This window comes from Akanthomyces muscarius, chromosome 6 (assembly GCF_028009165.1).
Source record: "Akanthomyces muscarius strain Ve6 chromosome 6, whole genome shotgun sequence".
Lineage (NCBI taxonomy): Eukaryota > Fungi > Ascomycota > Sordariomycetes > Hypocreales > Cordycipitaceae > Akanthomyces > Akanthomyces muscarius.
This window is the reverse complement of record NC_079246.1, coordinates 578,004-592,654: the sequence shown is the minus strand read 5'-3', so window position 1 is coordinate 592,654 and position 14,651 is coordinate 578,004. Positions and strand designations below refer to the sequence as shown.

Below are 14,651 nucleotides of genomic sequence, written 5' to 3'. Positions count from 1 at the left end.
TGCCAATTCGGCAGGGCGCCATCGACCCTTGGTACCCGATTCTGCAACAAGCTTGACCTTCGTTACCTGGCACTAACTACTCCATAATGATAAGTAAACCCCCACCAAGCTACCCCAGTCCATCGGCTGGTTCCGCCTTGCAAGACGGAGAAAGACACACACAAGAGACACAGAGCCCTACGGGACTACCTACAGAACTACCTACAGAACTACCTACGAAAAGCTCCGACGCCGCGCGCTGCTCCAGTTGCTCGCTCGAAACAAATCGCGGCAACTCAGCCATTGCGCGCACTACAACAGTGCGAGGCCCCCGGCGCGGCACATGCCCCTGGGCGTCACCGTTACATCGAAGCTGTAACTATCCGTAGCTCTCCACCAGCCTGTCTTGCACACAGCCAATCGACAGATGGTCTCTTGCAGTGCTCCCTCCACCCCCAATGACACACATATCACACGGCGCAGCCTGATTGCCTGTTGAACTATCCGTACTGACGCAGCAACACTGGTGGCACGTACGCCCTGCAAGCCAGCCAGCCAGCCCGTCCGCTCCGAGATCTCCTTCCGCACCACACACACTCACAGCCTGCTTCTCAGCTCAGCTGCGCCCGTCTGGCGATAACAAAATACTACGTACAGTGCACAGTGTCAGCGCCGCGCGGTCCAATCGTGCCCGTCCAAAGCCAAATCCGTAGCCCCACTTGTTGGTTGTGACATGCATGCTTTCTCGACGTTGGGCCAACGCAATATTGCTTCTGTTGCCTGCTTCGCATTCTGCCTAATCTTCTCCTGTCTTGCGATTCCTGCTCGTTCGATTCACTCGCATCATCAGCAAATATTCTCTGGCCTCTCCATCTCGTCTCGATCTGTGGGCATCCAGTCCCCTTCATCATCGTATTGGCCCCAAGCGCGCGCGCCCCCAACTCATCTTATATACCAACCGCCAGTGTACCACCGCCGTTGGTATTTATTAGTCTGACAGCTACCCCGCCACCACAATGCCGTCTGCCATGGACAACACATTCGGGCCTGTTTTGCCCGACCACTTTGACTTTACCTTGCTGTTTGAGCGCTCCGTGCTTGGCATGGTGCCGGCAGGCATTGCCATTCTCATCGTTCCTGTCTACCTCAGAGCCATGGCCCGCGCCGCCAACCAGGTGCGTCCAGGCCGTCTGCTCTGGGCCAAGCTCGCGACTGCCGCTGCGCTTGTCGGCATCCAGCTGGCGAGCATCATCCTATGGCATAACGCGGGCCTGCTGCGCTCCGACGTGGCCCTGGCGGCGTCCATCACGTCGCTCGTCGCCTCACTCGGCATCGCCATCATCCTGTACATTGCCCACACCTTTTTCCTGTGCCCGTCTGCTTTCCTGAGTGTATACTTCTCCCTGACCATGGTCTTTGACGTCACCATGGCGCGCTCGTATTTCCTGCGACACTCCATCGACGCCCTGGGTGGCTTGCAGGTGACAGTGGCCGGCCTCAAGCTTGTGCTCGTGCTGCTCGAGGAGGTGCCCAAGCGGCAGCTCTTCCGCTCCAACCTGCTCCGCCCCGGCCTGGGAGAGACAGTCGGCTTCTGGAACAGAACATTACTGCTTTGGGTCAATCCGCTACTGAGTCTTGGGTTTCGCAAAAACATCCATGTTGAGGACCTGCCAGAGATTGGTGACCGATACGACTCGCAAAGACTCTTTGACAGGTTTGTCCCACAATGGAAAAATGGTAAGGCTAGCTGCAGGCATCGTCTTCTACTTCATCGCGCTGACGAGATTAAGCCGACAAAACTGCCAAATTACCCCTGGTTACTGCGTGCTTCTGTGCCTTGCATTGGCAGTTCCTCCTCCCCATTCTGCCGAGGCTCTGCTATATCGGGTTTTCCTTCAGTCGTCCATTCTTCATGCAACGAGTGATCGATACTGTCAGTAATAGCGATGCCTCCGACGGTGTTACTGACGGACTTATTGGTGCCGCCATCTTCATCTTTGGCGGCCTCATGGTAGGTCCTATTTTCTCCCACAGACGGATTGGCCGATGTTGACTTGTCACAGCTCTCGAGATCCGTCTTCGAGAGGCTCGAGTTTCAAGCCATAACTTCTGTCCGAGGCATGCTTGTTATGGCACTGTATGCGAAAGTCCAAAGATTGAGCGTCGGCGTGCTTGAAAAGTCGGCTGCCATCACGTTGCTGACTACAGATATTGCAGGATTGCAAGATGGCTTAGGCTACCTGCATTCGAGCTGGTCATCGCTTCTTGAGCTGGGTCTCGGCGTCTACGTTCTTTACACATTTGTTGGATACGCTTGCTTCCTCTTGTTCATTCCTTCATCGAGTGAGTTTGCTTAATCGGCGCAGCGAGGGTTTGGCTGCTGACTTGGCTGAACAGTTTCTGCCTTGGGAACTTATATCGTCACTAAAAACATGGCCAGCGCCAGAACAATTTGGAATGAAAAGGTTGAAACGCGCGTGGCAGCCACATCAAATATTCTTGCACAGCTCAAGAGCATCAAGGCTATGGGGCTAACGCAAGTCATGTCTACCTATCTGCAAGAAAAGCGAGTTGATGAGCTCGACACCTCGATGAAAGAGCGTAACTTCCGCATTATGAATTATGGTGTCTGTAAGCGGCCTCCCGATCCCTCCCATGGATACGATACTGATTAAAAATTCTAGATGGCTTTGGTGCAGCCATGACTCCAGTGGCTGTCCTGGCAGGCGCTAGATTCTGGACACGAGTGTCGAATCCAATGACAGTTTCGGAAATCTTTGCCGCCTATGCAGCCATTTTTGTTGCTGTTTCCCCTCTCAATAACTTGCTCGTATCGCTCCCCTTTTTTGCCGACGGATACTCCTGCTTGATACGGGTCCAAAAATTTCTCATGCTCCCCGAGATGCGTGATCAGCGTGAGTGTCAAGAGCCTGGCGAGGTTACTGTCGAAAAGTCGGAAAAGACTTCAGCCGCTCCGCAGTCGAGCGGATGCGCTGTTGAAATGAGGAATGTGTCTGTCGTCTCTGAAGCTTCTGGTCACATTCTCCAGGATGTGACCTTGCGGATACCGATGAGGTCTCTCGCCATGATGCACGGCTCCGTAGGTAGTGGCAAGTCCTCCTTCCTCAAAGCTCTCCTGGGAGAACTTGGTATCGATTCTGGCACGATTGAAATTGCGTCAAAACGGGTTGCTTATGCAAGCCAGTCTCCGTGGATACAAAATACCACCATCAAAGACAATGTGGTTGGTCTTTGCCCATTCGACGAACTTCTTTACAACGAGGTCGTCTTTGCTTGCGCACTTGACAAGGACTTGGACGAGCTATCAAATGGTGACCAGACTATGGCCGGCAGCAACGGTTGCAATCTCAGTGGTGGGCAGAAGCAGCGATTGGTAAGTCACATACACTTGTGTGTCGTGCTCTTGTTCCTTTGGAAGCTAACTAGAAGAAAACAATAGGGCTTGGCACGCTCTCTTTTTGCTTGCACTTCAATCATTCTCTTAGACGACGTTCTCAGTGCTCTCGATACAAACACGGCCTCGCTAGTTTTCCAGCGTGTTTGTGGACCAAACGGGCTGCTTCGTCGCCGGAACTGCACGACAATCATGACTACCAACAAGCGTGAGTTTGCCAAGATTCCCGAATAATGATTTATGACTTACAGGTGTGATATCAGCTGAGATCCTCGGTGAGGCTGATCTCGTCTTCGAGATTAGCGAGCAAGGGCGTGTTCGCCTGGACGAGGCGTATCCCCGAAGAGATCGGATCCGTCCTCCTCTGGCAGGTGCTAGTCGAGAAGCTAGCCAGACAGAAGTGCCCAGGATTGAGACACAGCAAGAATCCGTGCCGGTTCCCTTCAAGAGGAGCAAAACTGAACCCGAGACTGATGAGCTTGATCGGCACCGCAGACACGGCGATGTGAAGCTGTACGGATACTTCTTCACCACGGCCAACGTCTGGCTCTTCGTTCTGTGGATCTCCGCGACTGCAATCGCATCCATCATGGAAAGAATGCCTCGTAAGATGCGCCGGGTCATCTGTTTTTGTGGCGTCTTTGAGTGCTGACCAGTGATAGAAATCTTTTTGCGAATCTGGATGACTGCAGACGCAGGCAATGACTGGTATTTTGCTGGCTTTGCAGCCATCAGCTTCGTGGAAGTCATCGTTACGTGCGCTGGCGGCGCCCTGTTCCTGAAGCAGGTACTCCCACTGAGCTCGGCCGAGCTGCACTGGCGACTCTTGCAGACTGTCATGGGATCGACGCTATCCTTTATTAGCCACACCGACGCAGGGTCTCTCCTCAACCGCTTCAGCCAGGACATTTCGCTCATTACCCAGCGCATGCCCCTCATGCTCATGACGGCGGCTTCCATGTTCTTCAACGTCCTCGTCGACATTGGTATCATCTCATCGGGGTCGAAGTACACGCCGCCCATTATGGTATTTCTTGGTGGCGTGCTCTACGCGATTCAGCACTACTACCTACGCACCTCTCGGCAGCTGCGCTACTTGGACCTGGAGACGACTGCGCCCATGATTACACACTTGACGGAGACGACGTCTGGCATTGCCCACATTCGAGGCCTTGGTTGGCAGGAGCATTTTGACGCAGAGCTTGCTCTGCGCCTCAACCACGCGCAGCGACCTTTTTACTTTTTATTTTGCGTTCAGCAGTGGCTGACACTTGCCCTTGATTTCACGACGTTTGTCTCCGCTGTGACACTGGTCAGCATCACGACTATTTTCCCAGGGTCAACCTCTGAGAGCGCCATCGGCCTGGCCTTGCTGAACCTGATTTCATTCAGCACCACCGCTTCCTGGTTCTTACGCACCTGGGTGTCTCTGGAGACGAGCCTCGGCGGCCTCGCTCGCATCAAGGCGTTCTGCAAGGACACGCCCGTGGAGGACGACCCAGCAGACGCTGAGCCGCTGCCCGAGAACTGGCCAACCAGTGGCAAGATCGACTACAAGGGCGTCACTGCTAGCTATATGTATGCTCTTTAACGACCCGTGATTGCTTATCCTGATGCTAATACTGACCGACCGCTGCAGAGGGCCAAACGGCGAAGTCCGACCGGCGCTCAACGACACGTCGTTTAGCATCCCCCACGGCCAAAAGGTCGGCATCAGCGGCCGGACCGGAAGGTACATACTCCAATTCTACTCCAAATGTGGCCCGCCAGAAGTACTGACAGAATAACGCAAACAGTGGGAAAAGCTCCATGCTGCTCTCTCTGTTGCATTTGATGGACTACCACGGCGAGATTAGCATCGACGGCCGCGAAATCAAGACGATTCCGCGCCACCTTCTCCGCTCGCGCGTCACCACCATGACGCAGGACAGCGTCGAGCTCAAGGGCACGATCCGCCTCAACGTCTACCCCTTCGACACCACCACCACCGCCGCCGCCACCGCCCCGTCCGACGACGACATGGTGGCCGCGCTCGACTGCGTCGGCCTGTGGGCGCACCTGCAGCGCCACGGCGGCCTGGACGGCGACGTCGCCGACGCGGGCCTGTCGCACGGCCAGAAGCAGCTGCTGTGCCTCGCCCGCGCGCTGCTGCACCAGAGCAGCCTGGGCACGCGCGTCGTGCTCGTCGACGAGGCCACGAGCGCGCTCGACCCACGCACCGACGCGCGCGCCCAGGCCCTCATGGCCGAGGCCTGGGCCGATTGCACGGTGCTGACGATTGCGCACCAGAGGGAGGGGCTCGACTTTGTCGACAGGGTGATGGAGCTCGAGTCGGGCCACCTGATGGAGCTGAGGCCCGCAAGTCCGACAGATGCTTGGGGTGGGAATTTCTAGACTGACAGTTTTGCTCTTGTTCTCTTTTTTGGAATGTGGATGTGTCAAACGCAATGGCTGAGACGCTTTACATTTCGTCTTCAATATGTATCTTACGCAATTATCGCTTATCGTGTGTTTGTCTGTCTGGTAATTTTCGTGAATATTTGCTGTTTGCTCCTGCAATCTCGGTCCTGCCCTCACATGAGCAACGAGCTGGCCAATTGTGAGTCAACAATCATGCAATTAGCTACCAACAGCGTCTTCATCCTACAATGAACCAATAAGAACCCATCATCCCATACCATACGTATCCTTCCCTTAGACATCAAATATATCACCGATACCATGTACACCACCCCGGCGCAAGTCCACAATGTCAAGCCTCCAACCCTCCCAGTGCTTTAGCGCACGCTTCAGCTCCTTGATGCGCTCCAGGCGGCGCATCTGCTCCTCCTCGTGCGCCTTGCGGAACGCCTCTTCGTCAAACTCGTCGTCGTCATCCTCCAGGAGCCCCTCGTCTTCCCCACCGCCGGCGAGCGCATTGAGGCCGTTGGTGAGAAACTGGCCGATGCCGCCGGCCGAGTTCTTGCGCTGTGCGGGTGAGCCATACGGCGCGGAGAGATCAACGTCTTGGAAGCCCGATGCCTCCATGTCGCGGCGGCGCTGGATCCACTCGCCGCTGCGCAACTCATGGACCTCCTTCTCCAGGGATCGAATCTTCTTCTCCAGGCGCTGGCGCTCTTCGTTTTCGAGCTCGTCCATGCCCTCATCGTCAAGACCGCCGCCGCCGTCGGTAGATTTGCGGCTGCGGAGCTTGGTGTTTTCGCCCTCGAGCTTCTCGACTCTCGTGCGGAGCTCAGCGAGTTCAGCCTCGGCCTTGTCCTTTTCACGCTTCAGCATCTGTGAGCGGGAGTCTTGCTCCTTGTGCAGAGTTGTTAGTGTGGCAACCTTCTTTTCGAAGCCGTCGGCCTTCTTTACGAGCTCCTCATGGGTAGTCCTCAATGCAGTCAGCTCGTGCTCCAGCGTGCTGGCCTTAGTTTCGGCACTAGATCTCTCGCTGCCTTCCCGAACCGCCTTCTCGGTGGCGCGCTCCAAGTTCTTCTTGACATCTTGGAGTTCTCGCTGCGCTTTGCCCGCGGCAGCCTCGGCACGTGCCACCTTGTCTTCCAGCGCGGCGACCTGCTCCTTCTCTGAGGAGGCTCCGCTCTGGTGACGCTCGAGCTGCGAACGCAGTTTCGAGATCTCAATCTCCATGGATTCAATTGTTGATGTCTTTGAATCGAGCTCGGCCTGAAACGCAGGGGGCGGCGACGTGGTGGAAACGGACTGGCGATGCGCGTGGCCGGAGCCGCGCGACACTTGCTGCTGCAGTTGTGAGTTTTGGCGCTCCAGAGAAGCAATTTCGCTCTTCTGTACGCCGGTTAGCTAAGTTCTGACCGCTGTCCAGCAGTGTCCAGCAGGTGTCTTACCAGCTTTTCTGTCTCGCCTGAGCCCTTCTTGTCTTCGGCTTCTCGTAGGTCGGCAAGCTCGTCCTCTGCCTTCTTCCATCTCTTCTCCGAGTCGGAAGATTCTTTCTGGAGACGCTTGTTTTCCCTTTCAAGCTCTTCGATTTTGGCGACATGTTTCCTGTAGATGTCGGGCGCGGTGTCACCATCCGGGCTTAATGGCCCAGGAGAGGTAGGCTTGCCCGAGATAGAGCTCGCTCGAAACGATGTAGATCTGGCTTTCGACTGTTCGGCGAGGGACGGTGTGGAAGTGGGCTCGGATTCGTCGGCCTTGCCATCATCGGGCTTCTCCTCGATAGCCGAGTCTTTTTCTTTGTCGGCATCTTCGCTGGTGGCATCGGGTGCTGCATCCGCAGCAGCGTCGACAACCTCATCCTTGGTATCGTCCTTGACAGTTTCGAAAGTCTTCTTGTCCTTCTTCTTCTTGCGTTGCTCGACCTAACAGGGCTATTGTAAGCTTGAGCTGGGCATTCGGTACTGGGGTAGACGCACGCGCTTCTTTGCGGCCGCAATCTTTTCCTGGCGCGCTTTTTCTTCAGCGTCCGCCATATTGATATGGAAGCGATTGAAGTTGAGACTAACGAAGATCCTGTGTTCGCTGTTGATATTATGCGTACCAATTGCCTTGGTCTGGGGTGGGCTGGAGCCTTGACAACGTGCGCTTGAGCTATGTGGCTTCAGGGATGTCATACGGTGCGGGTACCCCATATTTGCACTGTATACACTGTACGCAAGATGCAGACTTGCGCCATGGTTACCTGGAACGGTGGGTTTGAATTGGTAGGAATCTTGTTCCTCGCGGTGATCTTAATGGTAATTTTTTAATTTGCTCGTAGAACGTGGTAGCTGCGAGTGTTCGGCGTCGATGCCCCATCGGCTGTTGACTGCCAGCTGGCAAACGGCTGGAGCCCTCGCCAGAGCTCCTGCTTTCCGTTTCTACATCTACATATTCTGTACCGAATTAAATAATGAGTCAGTAGTGTCGAATTGAAAAGGTTTCATTGGCTGCTCAAGCTGTTTTGGTCATGAACTGGAGCAACGGACAGCTTGCCCGCCATTCACGGAGAAGCTACAACAAAGATGCGACGAAGCAGAAGCAGTATTTCGCCCAGGCCAAGCGCCAAAAAGCCACAGAGTCACGCAAGCGGAAGTACAACGCGGAAGATTTTGTTCCGAGCTATCTTAAAGACTTACCGGAGAGATCAGATGGACCAGTCCAGGATGCAACGCGGCATAGGGGATCAAGACGAAAGATCTTGACACTACAAAGTGTGCCTGAGACCGTTCAGCAGGTGACGGGTTTTTCAAAAGATGGCAAACGCTTAGAGATGGGGACGAGACTGCTTAATCTTACGGAACAAAATGACACGAGTATTGACGCGATGCGACGCAAGTTATTACGGCAAAGTGACTGGTCTGGCGTTGAGCTACAAAAACCTGTGATTATTCGCTACCCCGAGGCTACCGGATCAGCGACAAAGATTCAGCGCCGCATACCCCATGATAAATTGAAATCGCCACTTGTCGAGACATCAAGCAATCATATATCCACAGATGCAGTGATCAAAATTGCGAGCCAGGAATACCGCTGGAGCCCGGGTAATCATAGCATCAGGACCTGGCATTCAAAAGGAAACGTTAATGGAATGCCAGAGACACCTGTTGTCAATCGAGGGTCACTATACGACATCTCGTCATCTGCATCGAGAAGTTTCAGTAGTTTTGTTCCAGAGTCTCCCTGTGTGGAACGAGTCCTACAGATTGGAAGAACAAAGACGGGCCAGGAGACGCAGCTACAGAGTGTGTCGCACACGAGCCCGTCCATATTTGATGAATCTCTGGTCAAGGCTCTTCCTGCGACACATTATTTTCATCCGCAGCCAATTCGACGCATGCCTCAAAGCATCTACACGCGGTTGTCAGGTTCAACAAAGAACGGAGATGTCGCGTTCGAAGTCCAGCAATCGAGTCCTCGGCGACTGCAAAGCAATGCGTCCAGCTTCGTCGCGGTTACGGAAAGCAAGTCTGGAGAGAGTGTCGTACCCGAGACTATAGAAGGAGACAGCTCAAGCAAGATATCCAATTCGCCACTAGAACGCAGGCAGCCCAGTGCACCCAATCGCCAGTCGCTTTTCGAGCACAATCTCGTGCTACCGCCATGCCGACGTTCACCGCGCGAATTAACAGAAGCCGTCTATCAGATGGAGCAACCCCAACGCTCCGACTCTCTCGCAAGCAGCATCACCACGCCCGACGTATACAGGATAGCCGAGGGAAGTCATGCGGGCAACCGGCTGTCGGCGCTGCCCTACAGATGCCCGAAGCCAGCACCCACGAACCTTGGCGACGAGGATGAGAACATCATGTGGAAACGGTTCGTGCTAGGGCCTGGTCACCCTGTCACGGGCGAGGCAGCTGTGCATTGCAACCCCGACGCCGTGAATGGCGAGGAAAGCGACAGCCGGAGCAAGCTCGGAGTCAAGACATCGGCGCTTGAAGCACCGACGCGGATCGCGAGCAGGCTCGAAAACGCATCTCCGGTACTGGACACACGGCAGGGTCAAGACCCCACACCGGCGCCGGGTGGGCCAACACCGCCACTGGCCGTCTCCGCGGAGGGTCCGTCTTCTACCAGCATGAGCTTGTCTAACAAACCCCGGGCGAACAGTGACAATGAGGGCCCCGTTAATTTCCGCGAGAAACGGAATGGGCTTGAAGAAGTGGCCACGATCCCTGTAACATTGAAAGACGTATCGCAGTCTGCATTTCTGGAGTTGCAGCACATGGCTTTGAAGCCAGAGTCGACGTTCCACCCGCCCAGCCTGTTTGTGGGCAGGCTGGCGGCCAGCGGCGGTGCTAGCGCTACCGTGGCGGTGGCCAATGCCAACGTGCCAGAGCAGAGCGGCATCATCCCTGCGCCAAAAGCCCCATCAGCGCGAGTGATGAGCAGACGACGACGCAAGAGGCGGCGCGAGGCAGGACGACCGGATATCAGAGCACTGCCCAACATACAGGGCGATCCGATTGAATACACGCCATAAGTGGCATCTTACTGCTTCAAGGCTTCACTGCTGCCTAGATGGTTGAGACATGCATACTCGGCAAGGCTGCACTAGCTGCGATGCTGGGATGATGGTGGTGTCGTGTCAAGCAGTGCCCCGAAGCAGGGAAGGGGGGGAGGCGTGGATCGGCAGGCGAGGACGATGAGGATTATGCATGCCTGAAGAGGGTTTCTTGCGATGGCGCATCATGAGATTACTGGTTTGAACAATGGCATCATGTGTAATATAGTATAGCAGATTACGGGTCAATCTATTCGAATTTCTCTCCACTGAGGATGGCGTTTGTGCTTGGCGTTCAGACAGCGGAACCGCGCCTTTGTCTTTTGGAATACAGGGGGAAATAAGAGGAAAACAAGCTTTTTTTGTTCCTTTTCGCCGCAATGAGCCTGTTTATTCCCGTCTAGGCCGAGACTAAGCTCTCTTGTCATTACGAACATCGATTACCAGACGGGCATAAATACAGTTCGTCAATGGTAGTTGGAAAACTAAAAGGCACAGCCTCCCCGCGATAACAGACCCCAGAAGTGTGGAGTCACGAGCCCAAAGCTTCGCCACCACCCACAGCTGTACTCTATTCCTTCTAGAAGAATTCCATGGAGATGTGTAGCCCCCCTCGGTGGGGAATGGGGGGGGAAACCGGGTTGCGAACAAGGTCATGTGGTCGTCTTTTAGTCTATCTAGCTGGGTTGGCCTGTTGAGGAGTAATTAAATCTGATATGCGGCGATATGTGTGTGGGTGGGTGGATGGGTGATGGTGGCGCGGAGAGAGAGGTTTCAATCTGGACGAATGGCGATGTGGAGAATTCGTCTGCCTGGAGCTGTACATGAATGCTTTTCTTGCTTTTCGATTTCGGAGAGTGTCGTGGGGCGCTGATTTCATCGATTGGACAATTGGGATAGTCACAAGCAAAAAGATCAGGGAAAAGGGTCACTTGGTTCGTATAGCTAGCTGCCTGAGCTGAGAGACGATCACCACATTAAACTTTAGGCAGCGACATTTGATCCTTTTTTTTTTTCAGCAGTTATATACAATGTAATACAGAACTTGCAAGCAGACGTCACAAGGTAAGAATAAAGGAAACATGTCATGATGATGATAAAAATCAATTGCCTAAAATCTATGTATGGTACAGAAGGGATGGGGCTTCTGTATACGCCCGAGGGTTCATAAACACGTTATAGCAAGATCTAACCAAAAGTCGCCAGAACAATGACGTAGCCCTGCTTTCTGATCGCAAACGCGACCAAAAAGGCCAAAGACCTAATTCGTAGTCAGGTCTCGAATGCGTTCCGAGCAAGCATAATTCCATATCATCAGGGTTCCCAAAGTCAAAACAAAAAAGGAGCCATAAAACAAAAGCACAGCCCCGATTGAAGCTGAAGCAGCTCAAAAGGGTAACCGAGACGGCGCGCCGTGTAATGTCTGGTGAGGCTGTGCGGGTGGGTGGGCTCGGCCGAGATCCATCGCGAGGCAGGAGCAGAAGCAAGCATATTCGGGGCTGACCCGTAGGCTGTTTTGCCCTACCTACCGCCCACAGCCCGGCGACGAGCTCAACCTCGTCGTACTGCAGCCACTCACTCACCTGCCCACAAGCTAATGCAAGTCGTGGGCAGGAAGCAACAAGTAGCGTAGACAAGGGTGTCGCTGTGAGAGAAGAATGACCACCGCAGCTGCCAACGCCGTCTTCTTTCACTAGTTAGCGGGTTGCTTCCAGTGGGCTTTCTCCACTGGCCTGCAGTCGCTAACAAAATGACCGCCGCTGGCTGATGAGTGTCGCGCCATATCGCCCGTTTCGTCCAGACTTCTTCGTGGACGACGGCTTTAGCGCATAAGGGGCCGGGCCCGTCTCATCGCTGTTCGCGCTGCCAGTGTTGGCTGTGGCCGCCGACTGAGAGCGTGTAAAACGCAAACAGAAAAAAGTCGTAAAGCCAGGAGAGAAATGTAGGAGAGAGCAACCATGAAATTTCACAAAAAAAATCCAATGGGCTCCCAGTCGGCGGCGGCTTCTAGTCAATCACGCATGCGAAGCTCCTTGCGCTTCGCCTGGCACGTCGTCTTGCACTTGGGGCACTCGTAGCCGTTCTGCTCGACGTAGTTGCGCACCAGACACTTGGCGCATCGCCACCAGGTCGACGACAGGTTGCGATCTTCGAGCCACTCCTCGTTGACCGAGCCCCCGCGCTTCTCAATGTCCTCCTTGTGGAACTCGCGCAGGTGGTCGCGGAAGTGGTCGCGGCGGTGAAAAGGGTCGCGGCGGCGTGCGCACTTGGGATAGTCGCAAAAGTACGAGTCTTTTTGCGAGGTGGGTGCGTGCTTGTGCTTGTAGTGGCGGTCGAGGTCTGCGCGGCGCTTGAAAGGCTTGGTGTCGCAGCCGGGGAAGAGGCACACGACGGGATAGTCGCGTCCCTTGGGGCTAGAAGCGACAGATACGTGTTAGTCATATTACGTCGAATACGGTTTTTATGAGATCCAAACGAGGCAGAGACATAAGAAAAAAGGAAAGAAGAGAGGAGAGTAGTAAATACTACGTACGATTCACCCGGAAAGTCCTCCGACACGGTTCTCGGGGAGTGCCCCTCGCAGCTTGTGGTGACGCTCTGGCTGCTGTACGGAGATCCAACACCAGCACCCGGCATGTCTTGTAGCTGAGGGAACATGGGGCTACCCGGTGAGCTGGCTTGCAGAGTATAGAAGGAGCTGAAGCTTGTGCTCAGCATCGGCGAAGCTGGTGTGGAAGATGTAAAGGAGCTCTGATCCGAGCTGATGTGGCGGGCAAGAGGCTCCGAGCAGGCCAGGAATCGAGGATCCTGAGCAAAGAAGTCGTCGGACTGCTCGAATCCACACAAATCGTCGTTGCGGTTGGCGATCTGGGCCGCCATGTTGCCAGCCGGAGCAGAGGTGCTGTATAGATGGTGAGAGGTAACGCCAGGGCGGCGCCTGGCTGGGATTGGTCGACTCTGGCGAAACGGATGCATGTACTGGTGGGAGAGGCAAAACAAGAAGTGATTCTTGTTTTCTTGATTGCCTAAGAAGGGTTGGACGATACGGGTGTGCAGAAAGCAAAAGAGTCGTAACAACTGGGGTATCTTGGGTATCAATTCGCTAAAAGGTCGCTGTCACTAAACAAGGTGAGTGAAGGGCCGGCCAGCGGGAGCAGATGAGTAGTGATGGATAAAATGTGAAGTGTAATCAGGATATAGATTGAGTTCAAAAGCGTGTAGTAAACATTCGTAGGAGAAAAGGGGGGTGGTGACAACTTATATCACCCGACAGCCAGGATCGAGTGTGGCAGTACCAAAGGGTGTCTGTCCGTTTCAATCCGGACAGTAGTTGCATTTCCGGCAGGCTTCTAGAAGGATTACCGACCCTCAGCCCTGGGGACCACCGTAGCCAACCCACAAGCCAAATGTCAAATGAGCTCATTGGGAATACGTGTGGAGAATGGCTGCGGGCAAGGGGGGGAGGGTCGGTGGTGGAGGAGGAGGCGTGTGTGATGGTGCGTGATGATGGATTAGCAGCCAGTGGCCACGACGGCCCCTGCTGCGGCGCCATTCCCAACTTGTCACCATTCTTCGACTCGCGGAATGGCAGGTCTCACTGTGGACAGTGAACAGCCAGCACCAACGCCAGCGAACGAATACTGAACCCTGCATTTACGAGCCCGCCGTGGCTGCCATTGGTTTTTAGCGAGCGAGCGACCACCACCGTGTTGATTGCACTTTGTGGCAGCACCGCCCGCCACGACCCATAAACTGTTCTTCTGTCGTCACTACCCTCATCAGCCGCGGAGATCCGATCTCGCTCACTATGGGCCTCGTTCAGCCACCACCAGACTGGTCACGTCCCCAAGTCATGTAGTCAACATTGCCCACAGGAGCTCAAATCATTTCCAGAGTGCAGTCAATTCTGGTCGTCGAGGCCCAATTTGACGAAGGGGGGGTGGCGGACATGCGTTGACGCGAAAAGCGACGCTAGGTAGTAGCTTGCATCAAGGCGCTGCTAGACAGGACGGAGAGAACAGCAAGGTGTGCATTGTTGCGCAGGTGGAGTGCAAGCTGCAGACAAGTACTGGTAGATCTCCAAATATCATGTTTTTGGCGACCAGGCCTAGGGTTTGCTTGTGGAAGCTCCAGGGACGATGGCTGGAGAGGCCCGCGCTCCCTTGTTCCTGTAGCTTGTCACCGGTCAATTGAGCGGCAAGCACAGCAAGGGCCGCCAGGAGGACCTGCCGACACATACCGGCTGCAGCAGCAATTCTTTTGGAAATTTCTTATTTTCAGAGCCAACATAATTACGTATGCCACTTCTGCCAA

The 14,651-nt window shown here is 54.6% G+C and overlaps 4 protein-coding genes across 4 annotated transcripts; 2 read left to right on the top strand and 2 right to left on the bottom strand.

Moving 5' to 3' along the window:
- Positions 1-995: 995 nt before the first annotated feature.
- Positions 996-5,788, top strand: LMH87_000218 (uncharacterized protein; the record flags this gene model as incomplete). Its single annotated transcript, XM_056198090.1, has 10 exons — positions 996-1,716; positions 1,770-1,990; positions 2,043-2,322; positions 2,377-2,610; positions 2,664-3,373; positions 3,440-3,602; positions 3,658-3,999; positions 4,057-4,972; positions 5,034-5,126; positions 5,191-5,788. 10 exons carry the CDS (start codon positions 996-998, stop codon positions 5,786-5,788), a joined length of 4,278 nt encoding a protein of 1,425 aa, XP_056055072.1.
- A 300-nt stretch (positions 5,789-6,088) lies between these two features.
- On the bottom strand, positions 6,089-7,824 carry LMH87_000217 (uncharacterized protein; the record flags this gene model as incomplete). The annotated part of the gene is made up of 3 exons (XM_056198089.1): positions 6,089-7,180; positions 7,240-7,713; positions 7,768-7,824. 3 exons carry the CDS (start codon positions 7,822-7,824, stop codon positions 6,089-6,091), a joined length of 1,623 nt encoding a protein of 540 aa, XP_056055071.1.
- Positions 7,825-8,300: 476 nt separating this feature from the next.
- Positions 8,301-10,316, top strand: LMH87_000216 (uncharacterized protein; the record flags this gene model as incomplete). Its single annotated transcript, XM_056198086.1, has 1 exon — positions 8,301-10,316. The coding sequence occupies one exon, from the start codon at positions 8,301-8,303 to the stop codon at positions 10,314-10,316; it is 2,016 nt and encodes a 671-aa protein (XP_056055070.1).
- Positions 10,317-12,348: 2,032 nt separating this feature from the next.
- LMH87_000215 (uncharacterized protein) lies at positions 12,349-13,313 on the bottom strand (the record flags this gene model as incomplete). Its single annotated transcript, XM_056198085.1, has 2 exons — positions 12,349-12,751; positions 12,871-13,313. 2 exons carry the CDS (start codon positions 13,311-13,313, stop codon positions 12,349-12,351), a joined length of 846 nt encoding a protein of 281 aa, XP_056055069.1.
- Between the last annotated feature and the right edge of the window lie 1,338 nt (positions 13,314-14,651).